The sequence below is a fragment of the Puntigrus tetrazona genome, chromosome 16, assembly GCF_018831695.1.
Source record: "Puntigrus tetrazona isolate hp1 chromosome 16, ASM1883169v1, whole genome shotgun sequence".
NCBI classification, from domain to species: domain Eukaryota; kingdom Metazoa; phylum Chordata; class Actinopteri; order Cypriniformes; family Cyprinidae; genus Puntigrus; species Puntigrus tetrazona.
Window position 1 is genome coordinate 10,230,841 of NC_056714.1, and position 14,653 is coordinate 10,245,493.

The 14,653-nt window shown below is 39.9% G+C and overlaps 1 protein-coding gene across 1 annotated transcript in view; it reads left to right on the forward strand.

Moving 5' to 3' along the window:
- dnah5 (dynein, axonemal, heavy chain 5) overlaps positions 1-14,653 on the forward strand; it is an 89,275-nt gene that overhangs the window by 35,164 nt on the left and 39,458 nt on the right. The window contains 22 exon segments of the mRNA XM_043261668.1: positions 327-477; positions 480-530; positions 1,323-1,378; positions 1,381-1,467; positions 2,520-2,621; positions 2,623-2,663; positions 3,430-3,453; positions 3,455-3,481; positions 3,483-3,552; positions 3,937-4,008; positions 4,010-4,133; positions 4,888-5,010; positions 5,013-5,068; positions 6,074-6,220; positions 6,319-6,483; positions 6,712-6,857; positions 9,105-9,229; positions 10,992-11,077; positions 11,080-11,108; positions 11,539-11,664; positions 14,036-14,090; positions 14,092-14,187. Of these exon segments, the coding sequence (XP_043117603.1) occupies positions 327-477; positions 480-530; positions 1,323-1,378; positions 1,381-1,467; positions 2,520-2,621; positions 2,623-2,663; positions 3,430-3,453; positions 3,455-3,481; positions 3,483-3,552; positions 3,937-4,008; positions 4,010-4,133; positions 4,888-5,010; positions 5,013-5,068; positions 6,074-6,220; positions 6,319-6,483; positions 6,712-6,857; positions 9,105-9,229; positions 10,992-11,077; positions 11,080-11,108; positions 11,539-11,664; positions 14,036-14,090; positions 14,092-14,187 (1,959 nt within the window).

The following is a 14,653-nucleotide window of genomic DNA, read 5'->3' on the forward strand; positions in this document are numbered from 1 at the left end:
TTAGGGTGAATTGTTCCCAAGAAATGTCACACAGTGTCCATTGCAGTGCCATTCTTAAAGCATTTAGTTAGAGATACATATTATATTATATTATATTATACAGCCCTCATTGTCACCACATTACCATTCTGTGAGAATTCTAGCCCAATTATACATTGTACCCATTGACTCTATAAAGAAGTACCTGTAACCTTTATTTCTTATTATCTCTTTTTTTGGTTTGGATATGTTTGATAAAGCATAATATGAGTTCTCTTTTTTTATTGTGAAAAATATATATATTCAGACAGACATTTGATGATGTCTTTGATGATGTAACCCATCAGGAGCAGGGAGGGGAGCTGTCTCGTGAACACATGGAGCGTTTGTACGTCTTTGCTCTGATGTGGAGTGTGGGAGCCCTATTGGAACTGGATGATCGAATGAAATTAGAGAGATGGCTCCGCCACCATGACAACATTCGCCTGGACCTTCCCAGCATCCTCCCCACAACGAGGACACTATGTTCGACTATTATGTCACTAATGATGGTATCAAACACACTTACACACCTCCTTCTCTCCGATGTTATAATTGCTTTATTTTTGCACTCATCAATCAATACATTTACCTTTGTCAATTATGATTCTGTTTACTATAGCTCTTCCATTTATCTAAAGTTATTAGGTCAATTATTAACTAATCAATATAGAAATTTCTGACTTCATCGATCTGATAAAGCAGAAACAGTTTATAGATTTTTCCAATTGGTAAATGACAAGGAAAGTTGGTTTAGTAATACTAATTGACAGCCTTTCTTCTGAACAGGAAAATGCTAAGACATTACTGCATCTGTCAGTACAATTCAAGCAGCAGGCTACAGAATTTCTCTGACATTTTTGTATAGAGAGGCAAATTTGGACTTGTGGAGAAGAGTAAATCTGAAGTCTGTCGCCTCAAGACAGTATAGTTTAAAATTGATTCTGTGTTTGTTGGTTGGTTTTGATGGGCCACAATGTTAAGTATATTTCGGGTTGACTTGTTGTTTTCGGCTGAAGCATGTAACAAAATCACAAGGTCATTTCCAAATTTTGTCAGCAAAATATTGTACACTTTGCAATTCAAATAGACCCCTAATTGGCAGCATTCATGTCTAAGCAAGATAAAGTTTCCCAGCCCTTGCATTTTCATGCCAAAACTCTTGTGAGTCAGAACCAGGGCTAATAACCCTATTTAATTATAGAACACATTGGCTTTCTTTTCTGGAATTTTAATGAAGGTGCTTGCATGATGCTTTATTCAGAGTGCTTACAATGGAAATTTAGCTATTGTGTATTTTGCAGGCCACTGGGTTCACTGAATACCAGGAGTGGAAGAGTATATTTACCCACCTGACTCCACACACGTGAGTATGGATCCATACTGGTGCCCAATGTAGACAATGTCCGCACTGACTTTCTCATCCAGACCATTGCAAAGCAGGGCAAGGTATGATCCATTTAAATTCTCTGTGATTTCTCGTCACATCGCATCGTGTATACTTGCTGCAACTTGTTTTGAGGGATTACATCATTTTACTAAAGTATGAATAAAGTATGAATCATAAATTAATCATCACTTATTTTGTTTGCTGTGGGACAGCTGCACACCATAAACCTATAGTCATCCACTGTTTTCTGCATTTTATTCCAAGTCTTCCGGAATAAATGAGGAAAAGGTCCATAATATATTCATCATGAATGGATAATTATCCTCATCTGCTATTGCATTCAATATTGCTTTGTTTAACATTCAAAATTGGGTGCATCAAGCAATTTACTACACAGATTTGCAGCAGTGATGCGAATCTCATCATCGAGAGAGAGAGAGAGAGAAGAGAGAGAGAAAGTGAAAAATACACTACATGCCGAATTTGAGTTACAGCAAGTTTTATCTTGAGAGATGCAAGAACTTTTTTAATTAACTCCATGCAAAGTGAGTCTTTGCTGTCAGAGCACAAACACATTCATAATTTTGTTTATATTGATAATGCTTTTGTAACGTCTCGCATTTCACATTTATCTGTCTGTTGCATATTTCATATTTCAAGAAATTGTGACAACCTGTGTGTTATGGTATGAACAATTGGGAAGATGTAGTATGATAAAAGTGTTAATTCAATTACTTTGGATGTTAAAATATGTTCTCAAGACTAGCAATATTTCAAATACTGCATCTTTGTTACGTAGTTCCCAAACACCTGTTAGCGATTTGCTCTGACATATGAACAAGCATCATTTTGGTGGACTAGGGTTATCTGTTTTTGAATATTGACTGCAATTGTAGATCATATTATGTGCTTCTTGGATCTTAGTTTTCATCAATGTCACCCTGTAGTGCTGCATTATCGCATCCCTTTGAGTGAGGCCTCCGTTTAAATGGACAGCTATTTGTTTGTCATCAAGACTTTTCTCCTGTGCTGCCAGCACTATGATTAGCTGTACACAAGGACAGATGGTCACCTCTCTGGAGTCTACTCATGTTTTCTTCATGTGTTTCAGGCTGTGCTTTTGATAGGGAGGAGCAGTGGGCACTGCCAAAACAAATCATCATCAAAAGGCTACTTGTCTAAATATGACCCAGAGTCCCACACCGCCAAGAGTCCTCAACTTCTCTTCTGCCACTCACACCTTTTATGTTTCCAGGTACATAAAGACAAATGCTTTTTGCCCCAAACATGTTCAGTATTTTGCTGTCTTTAATCAGCAGGTATTTGGGTAAAAGTTTTGAGCAGAAGGCTACACATGCAAAATGCTGGGTTAAATACAGCCCAGCCCAGGAACAATTTCCACATAAATTTATTGTGATTTTTATCTCTAATAAGTTACTTAAGCAACAGTCTGTAGCTTATACCCATGAAAAAGCCAATGGTATTATAGTTAAAGTGTATAAGTTGACTGTTTTATTAGATTGTATAATAGTTACAGAAATTCAGTTGAATCATTGTTCACAGTATAATAAAAGCTATTCTGAAAGGATCATATGACACTTACTGGAGATTTATTTGGAAGCTAGGGCTAAGGGCTATTTTTAAAATATATTAAAATAAAAAATAATAAATTGTATATTTACACTTATTTGGGATTGTATATATGTAATATTTACTGTATATGTTGATTAAATTATGTAAATTCACAGTATTACATTGTATTTACAGGTTTCATAGAAAGTACATCTTTGGGAAAGTATAACATCTAGAAACAAGACCTGAAAGCATATAGCATTCCCCAGGCTCAGATATTAAGGGTTATTCAGCGTGGCTAATGGTTCCTTAACATTCGTTGCTAGCATTGGCCCTATTGCATTGTGGTGCAAATCTCATCTATGCTTCCTAATTTGCAAGGCTGCCTTTGGATGTATTTGTGGGTAATCTGCCATGCATGCGATGTTTAGTAATACAGGACTTTTTAGATTCTGTGAAAGTTATGTAGATAAGCGGTGGGTGCCACGGACCTCCGGCAGGAGAAAATGTCCGCCTTTGTTGATGACATCATTATGCCTGTGATCAATGGGTGGGGCGACCAGGTAGAAATTGCAAGCGATAAAAGCTGCGTAAGCGAATGCATTTAACTGCAGGATGCCAACAGCCGCTATTTGTATGTTGTTGTTTTTATTTCCAAAGCTGAGTGAATGCACAGAAATACAATAAAAAGGAGCTATATAAATGTCATAATTCATTCATTAAACAGATTCAAGATAGCTTCCTGCATAATTTACATTTATTGTGTACATATTCTCACAGGCATTAATCTTGCAGTCATTTACCAAATTTTGATATAATGGGTTATGATTATAAATCACTTAATTCCTTGGTGCTAAAACATCTGCTCTCTGTAGACTTTATTTGCAAAGTTGGAAACTGAGAAACATATTCACAGATTCACATTTACTTTCTTCACAGGTCACTACTTGAGATAGTTCGGCCTTCTGATGGAGCAAAGCAGTTTCTTTAACCTGGAGAAACCAGGAGGAAGTTCCTGCATTGTGGATTATACAATTTCTGGCGGCTACTGATCCACCCTGGAGAGAGATGAAATGACATCCCCAGAGACTGAAGAGACAGTTTTCTATTTCGCTGTTCTCTTTGCTTCAATCATCGATAGACAAGATATTTAGTTTGAAATATCACTGTCAAAATAAGAAAGATCTGAAGGTCAATCTGAGAAGATTTTTCAACCCCTCTGGCACCTAAAATGCCAACATTTTATTAAATATAACATTTCTGCTCCTTGTGCGTTGTATGTCATTGTTTCTTTCTAATCTTTTCTATAGTTCTATAGTTCTGTAGCACTATAGAGAACTGTAAGATTATATGCATAAGTATATTTTAAAATGCAAAAAAATGATACCATTGTTTGAAAAATTTTCCACAGATGATAGTTTGATGGCATATATTCAACAAATTATCTGTTTGGACTATCATTGTAATATACTGTAAAAACAAAAGAAGTATATGCAACATGCTTCTGCGGCACAACTCAGAAATATGATTTATCACATCTCATTTAATTGGTCAAAGTTGTAACCAGCTTTTATGCATGGGACCGATTTTGTAATTCATATTGATTCTGACTATATTGTTGCTGTTAGTAGTTCTCTCTCTGCCTGAAGGTCTGAATCTTTATATTGACTTCTCAAATTGATATTTCCTTGGTAGCATACAGAGTTAGTCTGTAAAATGTGATATATATGTAGCCATGTCATTTATGTCGTGTCATTCTTATTCAGCTCAGTATTCTATCATTCATAAAAGCCCGCATTCCTCCCATCCTGTCCTTCAGCTTGCATGAATTTCCTGTCCATAAGCGCGATCTTCTTTTCCTTTCATATAGCTCGTATTTATCTTTTTCTGCTCCAGGCGCGTGATAGTTCTGGTCATTACTGGTACCCCTGTCGAGTTTTCAGAAGAAATCAACACAGTAGTCAGGCTTGTTTCACTGGCCAGAGGAACTATAGCAATTAATAAAGTCAAAATGCTGCCCGCTCCTACCAACTTCACTACATTTTAACCTCGTGGCCTCTCCACGCATCCTGGCAGGAATGCTCAAGCGTGACTGCAGAGATCATCAGCTTTCGTCAGATAATAAGTGGAACTGTTTTTCTCTACTCTTGTTCAGACACTACAATCTGAAGAATTTGGACCAAAGAGAATTACATAATTACAGTTTATTACACAATATTAAACTATATAACACACATCTGCATTAAAATTCCTAAAGAATCAGATTACTATACACCATTCACCCTTGCATAGTTTTGATTTTATGATTCATCATAATAACACTGATTCCTTAAAGATTCCCACTAAAAATGATTCTACTTTCCATTGTGCATTCTCATCACTCTCAGATGTTTTAGTATGAATATGAATTACTAACAACATACATATCATATTCAGATGAACTATTAATATTAAATAAAATGTTAAATATAAACATAAATTTTCTGGTTCCAGGACTTTTAAATTTTATTTTTAATAATTTACGGTCCAGAGTATTACTCACGGCTGTAGAAACATGAATACAGCGTGTGATTGCCGGACCGATTTATACTTGAGGATGTGAGCCTGGTTTGACTACACACTGGCAAACTGGTGGAAGAAGAGCTTGGAGAAAGAAGGCAATGGTAGGTAGATCTTGGGATTCATACTTTATAGATTTTTCTCAGAGATACACCTGGGCCACGATAATAATCAAGCTAAAATCAAAATATAAATAGAATAAAATACAGATATACAAATTAAATATATTTGTTCAGTAGCATTTGTTTCTTTGTGTAACGATACAGAGGCGGAAGCCAGGTAAGATTCCATATGCGGGTTTTAGCTGGGGCAACAAACCGTCAAGCGTAATCCAAACTCAGCGTCAAATAATCAGGCAAAGGTTTCAAACACAATAATCGGTCAATCAGTCGTCAGGCAGGGTAATCCAAAAAGCGATAGTCAGGAAAAAACAGGCAATAGGTCAAAAACCACGATGAAACAGACAGATAAAGCGGCTTGGTATGCAGTAGTAGACTGGCAATGCCGCTCAGGCTGTTTGTTTGGGCCACCAAGGTTAAAATGCATGCAAAGGAAGTGGGGCGTGGAAAGCAGAGGGAAGGAGCTGACAGTCAGAACTCTGGGAGAGGGGGCTCCTCTGCTGGTGTGGCGTTACAGCACCCTCAGGAGCACATCACAGTGCTCTCGTGTAGTGCGTCCCACGTGAGTGCGTGGTGCAGGGCTGGTGGGTCTGGCTCTGAAATTCCTCGATTAAGGAGGTCCAGAATGTCGAGAGCAGGTATCCATGATCTCTCCTCCAGGTCGTAGCCCTCCCAGTCCACCAAATATTGGAGCTGGCCCCGCAGTCTTCTGGAGTCCAGGAGCACAGTGACAATGTCGCGGTGATCCATCTACATCAGCGATTGGTGGTAGTTCCTCGGCTCGGCATGGGGTCAGCATCCGAGTGGGCGGGTTTGAGGGCGACCGTGAGAAGGAGAGATCACGGTGGTTGGCGGAGCTCTGCGGTATCGCGGCCTCGATTTGCCGAATGATCTTGAAGGACCAGCATACCTTGGGCTGGGCTTCCTGCTCGGCGAATGTAACCAGGGGTCCCTCGTGGAGAGCCAACCTGAGCCCTTTGTCCTGGTAGATAAAGGAGGATGTAGGCGGCGTCGTCGATTTGCTTGCAACTCCGGAGTGCCGGTGCGTTGCAGGCGGACATGGGCATTGTCCCACACCCTCTCCTCGCTGAATCCAGTCGTGCCGGGGCGGGTACAGAAGATGGTTCTCGGACCCACTGCGGGAACAAGGGGTTGGTAGCCAAGCACACACTGAAGGCAGGGGTTAATCCTGTGGATGGGTAGGTCAATGAATTTTGAGCATATTCAGTCCAGGAAGGAATTCTGTCAGCAGTGTTGCTCTACGACTGCAGTATGTTCTCAGATATCTCCCAATCTTGGTTAGTCTCTCCCTACCTGCCCGTTAGACTGTGGGTGAAAACCAGATATTAATGACATTTGTGTCTAATAATTTACAAAGGCTCTCCAAACCTGAGCGTATGGATTGGTTCTCCGGTCTGGGGGCGATGTCTCCGGGTATTACGCCGTTTCGTACATGGTAGAAACATGGCTTGGAAAACATTTCCATGGCTGTGGTGAACCCTTAGGTGGAGTTAGACGGCATGCTTTGGAGAATCAGTCCAATAATCCAGGATGGTGGTGAATCCATCAGATGGTGGGAGGTTGGTAACAAAGTCTCACGGACCAGGTGAGACCATGGTCTTTGTGGAATGGGGAGAGGGTTTACAATGGAGGCCAGCTGGAAGGTCTCTGGGGGTCTTGGCTTGGCACACACTGGACAAGCTTTTACATAATTTGTGATGTCTCGCGTCGCAAGGGCCACCAGAATGAGTTCTGTATTATTGGCTTGATGGATCGAGATATTTATTCCTGGATAACCTGAAGCAAAGATGTATGTTCACTGCATCACTCACCTTCTTAGTGTTTATGGAACATATTGTTGTTGGGAGGACAATTAGTTGGCGGCAGTTGCGTGTTGGGTGCGGCTGTTAGATTTCGTAATTTGCCGCGCGCCTTACCTGCCAGTTGATGGAGTGCGATGATTACGGCTGGGTTCAGGATAGGTTCTGAGGTATGTGTCTGATGAGGATCATGTCTCCGTGACAACGGCGTCTGCTGCTGTTCTTGCTTCCTGGACAGTGAAGTGACAGTAGACTGAAATCTTGAAAGAAAAGTGACCATCATTGTTGCAGCGTGGACGAGTCTCTGCTTGGCTTTGACATATTCAAGGTTTTTTATGGTCAGTGATTGCTTGAAAGGGATCTGTGAAGTGCCCCTTCCTAGCCAATCCCCCCTCCACTCTTCAGCTGGCTGCTTTCATAGAGAGAAGTTTATGTGCCGTATCGTAGTTTTCTTTCTGCTGTGGAAACAGAAAGAAAGCCTGGGGATACAATTTTGAGTTGACCAGCGACGCTGTGAGCCACCGCACCAATGCCACAATCAGAGGCGTCACGCCAGGATGAATGGAAGGTGAGATTTGGATGTCTCAGGATTGGGGCTGTAGTAAAAGAGTGGTTTCAGGTTGGCCCAGAGGCGGTGTCTGCTTATTAGGTCCAATGTAACCTTCGAGGTTTACCTTTGAGTAGGGAGAAGTCAGAGGCGGCTATCAAACTGTAATTTCCTGATGATGAACCAGCGGTAGAGTGTAAAATCCTGGGGCAGTTGTAGTTCTTTGACTGTGAGGCCTGGGCATTCAGCGTGGCTTAGCAGTAATTTTGCATTGTCCATTTCCACGCGTGACATATTGCTTATCCTAGAAAGGATGTCTGGATACATAGAGAAACTCCATTTCTCTGCCTTGATGTACAAGTTATGTTCTAGAAAACGGAAAGGACAAATCTCCATAGTCACATGTTCATCCTCAGATCAGAAGTAGATCAGAGAATACTCATCAATATGTGATTACAAACTTGTGAAGAATATCCCCTGAGAGATCTCGTTGATGAAGGACTAGAAATACTACTGGAGCGTTGCTTTGAGTCCACTCACGGCATCACCTGGTACTCATAGTGCCCCTGGTGGTGAAGTAAGTTTCCATTCATCTCCTTCCTTGATTCTGATGAGGTTGTAGGCAACCTGAGATCGAGTTTGGTGCTGGAAATCTTGACGCGAAGTTGTTTCCAATACAGCTGGGACCAGTGGTAATGGATAGGTTGGCACCCAGTGACATGGTTGAGACCTCGGTAGTCGATGCATGGTCGTAATCCTCCATCTTTCCTCAACAAAAAAAGCCCAGCTGGCAGGAGAGTGGATGGACAGATAAATCCAGGTTCCCAGAGCCTCGTTGATATGCTCTTGCCAGCACAGTTCCTGGCCGAATAGAGGAATAAATCTCATCTTACTTTTTGGGTGGCATAGCGTTGGGCAGGAGATCAGTAGCTGATCCAGGGCCGATGTGAAGTGGCAGTTGAGTGGCCTTAGTTTTACTAAAAACTTCCCGCAGGTCATTATAGCATTGTGGAATCATTAGGAGTCTGTGAGCTGGGGACTTTCCACACTAATGCTTGAGACATGGCAATGATGGGCAGTTGTAGAGACAGTGATTCGGCCAGAACTGGAGACCAGTGTGTGGAGTTCCCCCGTGGTTCCAAGAAAAGCTTGGGTCCGCAGGTGTTTAAGAAAGCCATGGGTATCAAGGATGATTTCATGCCCGGTGAGTCAATTACATACAGAAATGAGTTCTTGATGAAACAATCCAGTTTGTGAAGCGGATGGGATGTCTGTCTGGTGATACCCCCTTTTTATGGGTTTTATTTTCCACAGTAAAGTAATTCCAATGGCTGGCAAACAGCAGGTATGGTGGAGATATAGTGTTGATGAATGAGATCCATAGTTGAAAATGAGATTAAAGTGCTGCTCAGAGTCAAGTTAGTGCTGTTAGCAGAAGAATAGGACCATTGTCAGTAGTTATCTGGACTGGTACAGTAACAGCCTTGAATATTTAACAAGGAAAACCATTACAACTCCACCCGAGTTGAATCAGCTGCACTCTTCCGGGCCTTGTGTGGACACTGGTGATTGCGATGTGTGTTCTCTGGTAAAACAGAGATTCAGTTCTAGTGCGCGATTTCTCTCAGTCTCTCAAGATGGGCTGGTAGCTCCAATTTGCATGAGTTTCAGAGCCAGACTACCATTTCAGGTATACGGCTGGGCACGATGCAAAATGGGGTAATGAAGGCGTGGATTCTCGTCTTGGTACGCTCCGTTGCAAATTATCAGCAATGGCGGTGTGACATGCTCCGTGAAGAACAAATCCTCTCCTCTACAGAAGCCATCTCAATTTCAATTCCAGTTCAGACTTTGTTTTAAGCAGCTTTGAGTAGGGTATCAGTCCACCACTTTGTGCTGCTAAGATGCGAAACTCAATGGCATGATCTGCTGCTATGCGATTTCCCTGAGTTAAATGCAGAATCGTGTTGTCATCCTGGCCCCCTGCAGGATATTCAAACACTTCAATTTGAGTTCATAAAATGTTGGCGATACGCAGATTCCGTCTGTCTCCCAAGCGGCACGCGGCCCAATCGAATTGCTCTGCCCGGACAATGGTAACATGATCAGTGAACATTTATCTGCTTAGGAATGATTGATCGTACTTTTTCCAGGTAGGTGCGAAAGTTTGGCGAATAAACCCTTTTGCATTGCTCAGCAGAACCATCGATTTTTCTGGTGCACCAGTCTTACCGTAGAAAGTTGCGTGGGTGAAGCGAACGGATATAATAAAACAGATGAGTGTTGCCTTGCCAGGCAGCTGGCTCTGATAATTTATTCGCCAAGTTCACTCTGGTAAGTGAAGCAGCGGCCTGTGGTGTGAAACCTCCGCTGGATTAGTGAAAGCGAAGTATTCTGTAGCGATACAGAGCGGAGGCGGTGGGCCTACGCTTATCGCGGAGTTTAATGGGGATATGACAAATCCAAGCGTAATCCAAACTCGCGTCAAATAATCAGGCAAGAGTTCCGGCGTAAATCGGTCAATCCGAGAATCCGTCAGGCAAAGTAATCAAAAAGCGATAGTCAGGAAAAAACAGGCAATAGGTCAAAGCCGATAGGAAACAGACAGATAAAGAAACGCTTGGTATGCAGTGATGAGCTGGCAATACTTACTTGCCTGGGCTGTTGTTGGGCCTGGTTAAAATATGGCCGCCAAAGGAAGTGGGCGTGGAGAAAGCAGAGGAAGGCTGACAGTCAGAACTCTGGGAAAAACTCCCTCTGCTGGTGTAGGCGTTACACTTTGCTGTTATATGTGCTGACCTCAATTTTATTTTTAAAAATAAGGACACACCCAGACAACTTATCTGTAGTAATTTGACTTATAAAGAAACATTGCTGTTGACTGGCAGCTTCTTTTCTGAACTGAAATGAAATATCTATGACTGACATATTATTTTGTACATACAGGTATGAAACCAGAGGAAACTGATTTGACATGCCAAAGAGTATATGTTACATTAAATCCTTTGATAGTCTAATGGAGAGGTTGAACTTGTTTGCGAGTCATTATAACTTGAGAGCATTAGAGGAGCAGATAGATCTGAGTCTTTAACTTCCCAGGGATGCACCATGATTTATCCCCTAGTTAAAATTGCCCCATTTCTTGTATCTCTGTATTGACAGCATGTTATAAATCTCCGCTGAATGCTGGTCAGTTCTGCCTGTTATCATGTTTCAAGGTGCTAAAAAGTTCCTATAATTCATCTCTACACGAAGAATAACCTTGCTATAAGATATTAGCATCCTTCAGCATGAAAGAGGAAAAAAAATGTAATACTCACAAAGAAATTTAGATGATTCCGACTTACCTTCCGCTGCTGATTAAAAGGACCACACATGTCCTACTTTAGAAGACTACAAATAAGTGCTGAGTATCTTGCACATGTAAAGGGTGTGTATATAAAGGCATTTTTGCATAGTAATGAAATTGGCATCTGTCTCTTTCTCTTTTCTCTCTTGCACACTCACTTTGAGTTTGCCTGGATCATCAAATTCCCCTAGAAATGCCTACTGGTGGTGTAGGGGATCTGGAAAACAGAGTCTGACAAGACTGGCATCTTTCATCGCGGATACAAGACTTTCCAGATTACACTCTACCCGGTGGAAGTCACCTTACATACTCAATCTATTTATAGTCTATTTATTCAAATTCCTTTTCTCAAAGGAGACAGAAAATTTCATCTGCCTCCTGTTGTTTTGGAAGTAAGTAGATCTACATCATATATGCTAGACCAATCTTTGCAAAGTATTTAACTCTTTTTATTACACAGTATGCTTAGTTCCTCTTATAGTTATATGATGTCGTATCGTCACCTGTTAAGGCAACGTTTTTGTATTTTCCCCTTTTACCAAAAGCCAATAATGCAGACACTTTGATGCTTTTAACAGTCAGTGGCATACGTAAAATTCACAACATTTTTTACATTTCTATAGCATGTGTATTATATTACCTTTGCATCAAACACCAAAAAATACTGATCAACTAGATCAACCACGAGAGCATTTCTAATATAATTGTCTATACGAGGGATAGTAAATTTAACGTATTCCTCTTTTCTCCACTGCCATTACAGTTATTTTCTGTTTTCCTCTTATGAAAATCCTTAGAAACAGTATTGTAGAGTTTTCTTTTGCCTATTTTAATGCAAAATATATACCTCTGGTACTCTCCCATTTACTGCTCTTTAAGTTGACAACTGTGTGAAAAGCTTCCTGCTGAAAGGGTCCATTACAAAAGCTCTCGCTACATTAGTTTGTTTAATCAGCCTAATACTACTGATTGAACAAGAATGTATGTTATTAGTTTCTTTTTTTCAAATGATTCATGTATAATCGACACTAGCGAATCAAAGATTGCAACATTTCTCGACCTTTCACCTTACACGTTGATGTTTGAATGAAATATAAATAAAAAAAGCCCATTTTTCTGGTATACAGTTTAGTTGTACTCCAGTAGATGGTATCTGTGTATAAGAGTGTTTTTGGCCTTCGCACCAATTCAGCTCTGCTGACTTCTCAGAAGAAGAACCTATATCAATCGAAGCTGTGCTGTCCCTGACTCAGACAATGAGACTGGACATTTTCAATTCAAACCCCGTCTTAAATTCAATTGATAATTCAGTGATAAAAAGTGCGTGTAGGAATATTCAGTAATCATTAAAATCGGGTTGAAATACAGAGAGCCATCTGTCAAGTGATTCTTTTTCATATTGAAAGCACACTTCAGCTCTTATTACGGAGAAATGTTTTTCCAATCCTTAGCAGGTGGAATATTTTGCCTGTAGCCACCTATATGCAACACTTACCTCTTTGTTTGCCATTGTAATGGTAATGCAGGCCTTTGGCAGTTGCTCATATTTGGAGGTGTTTTCTTTTTGCCATATATTTACAGAAAATGATATGACTGAATCTGTGTTGATCTCAAGGCGTGGATGTGTAGAGTCCCAGAGAAAACAGACGGATTTTAAATTATTGCCTACAAACACAAGCTGCTCCCACAATTCTCTGCATCTAAAGTCTTTTTACCTCAATACCATCTTTGTTGTACAGTGTTGTAAAAGGCAGCATGTCAATTCTGGTCACTTTCTAAGCTATACACCGAAGCACTTTACTGTAAAAAAATAAAATAAATAACTTGCAGGAATTGAAAGGGGCATTGACAGTAATTTTAGTAATGCTGCACCCCATTACTTGTGAGTATTTATCTTTCATTTTCCAGGGTCATCCTTACAGAGATTTTCTGATACATTTAAATTCATGTTGTATCTACAGCACTTGATAGTCAATGATATTTAGTTTACAGATCTACTTTTTCTAACAGTTTGACAATAGGCTTTATTAACATGGATGCTTTATGGCAACACTGTGAATGTATAAACTATGCAATATAATAATTTATGATAATAATTTGTAATATGCCTAACATAGGAAATTTTGTTTCATATGTTCAAAAAATTAGCAAAGATATAGAGGATCAGGAAAGGCCATGAAGAAAAATGTGCAATTAAATCTAAATTATTAACTTCTAGGTTAAATATATATATATATATATATATATATATACATATATATATATTAAAGAGATACCTGTGGTATTTATTTTAGTATAAATTCATTCAAAAATAAATACATTGAATAAATTGAGAATTGAATTGAATGTAGTTCTAAGATAAATTCAAAACCTACATATATTAGTACAAATGTTTTGTCATATTTACTTGTATATAGTTGATTTAAAGTTTGTATTTTATTAATTTAGTACACATTTGAATATTGAATATTTTATTAGTATTTTATTTTATTTTTATTTTATTTATTAGTCACATGATATTTGTCACATTTTTAAATAAACATTTTTTTAAATTATTATTATTATATTTATTTTAAAAATAAATGAATGGATTGTTTATCAACCCCAGTTTGAGAGAAATCCCTGCAGATCTTTAAAGCCTGTTGTTTGCATGCTGCTTAGTTCCTACAACACCCTCAGCCAGTGGAGGACCTGAAGAGGACTGTACAGGACCGCCCGGACAACAGGGCAAAGGCATCAGCTTTATTTTCATGACATGAGATCAGGATGAATCCTTCCTGGAGTACATGAACAACGTCCTTTCATCAGGGAGAGTCGAACAGCCATTCTGACATCATGTATAGAAACACCACTTCCTAGCCCAGCATTCATTCTGAGCCATTTCATGATGTTTTTTAGAACCTGCGCTAAAATGGCCGAGCTACATGTGTTCCACAAGGTTTGTATTATGCTCCCTAATAACTCAACCTTTGTTTCACTACCAAATAAGTCAGATTTCCCGGCGCATGTGAGAAAATAAACAAAGGAGTATGTCACCCCTGCCCTCTGACAAATTCGAGGAGCTCATTCTGTGTGTGTGGCACACAAATAAATGGGATCTACGAGACCACGAGATGCTGTTAGCATATTAGAGACAGATGGGTTTGTCAAAGAGAGGAAAAAGTAGCTCTGCATCCTGGAATGTGACACCTGCCCAAGAGAGCATTGGCTGCACTCACTTGTTAATAGATTTCACCACGTCACACTGAAACTAACAGAGCAGCATTGAGAGTGTTGCAT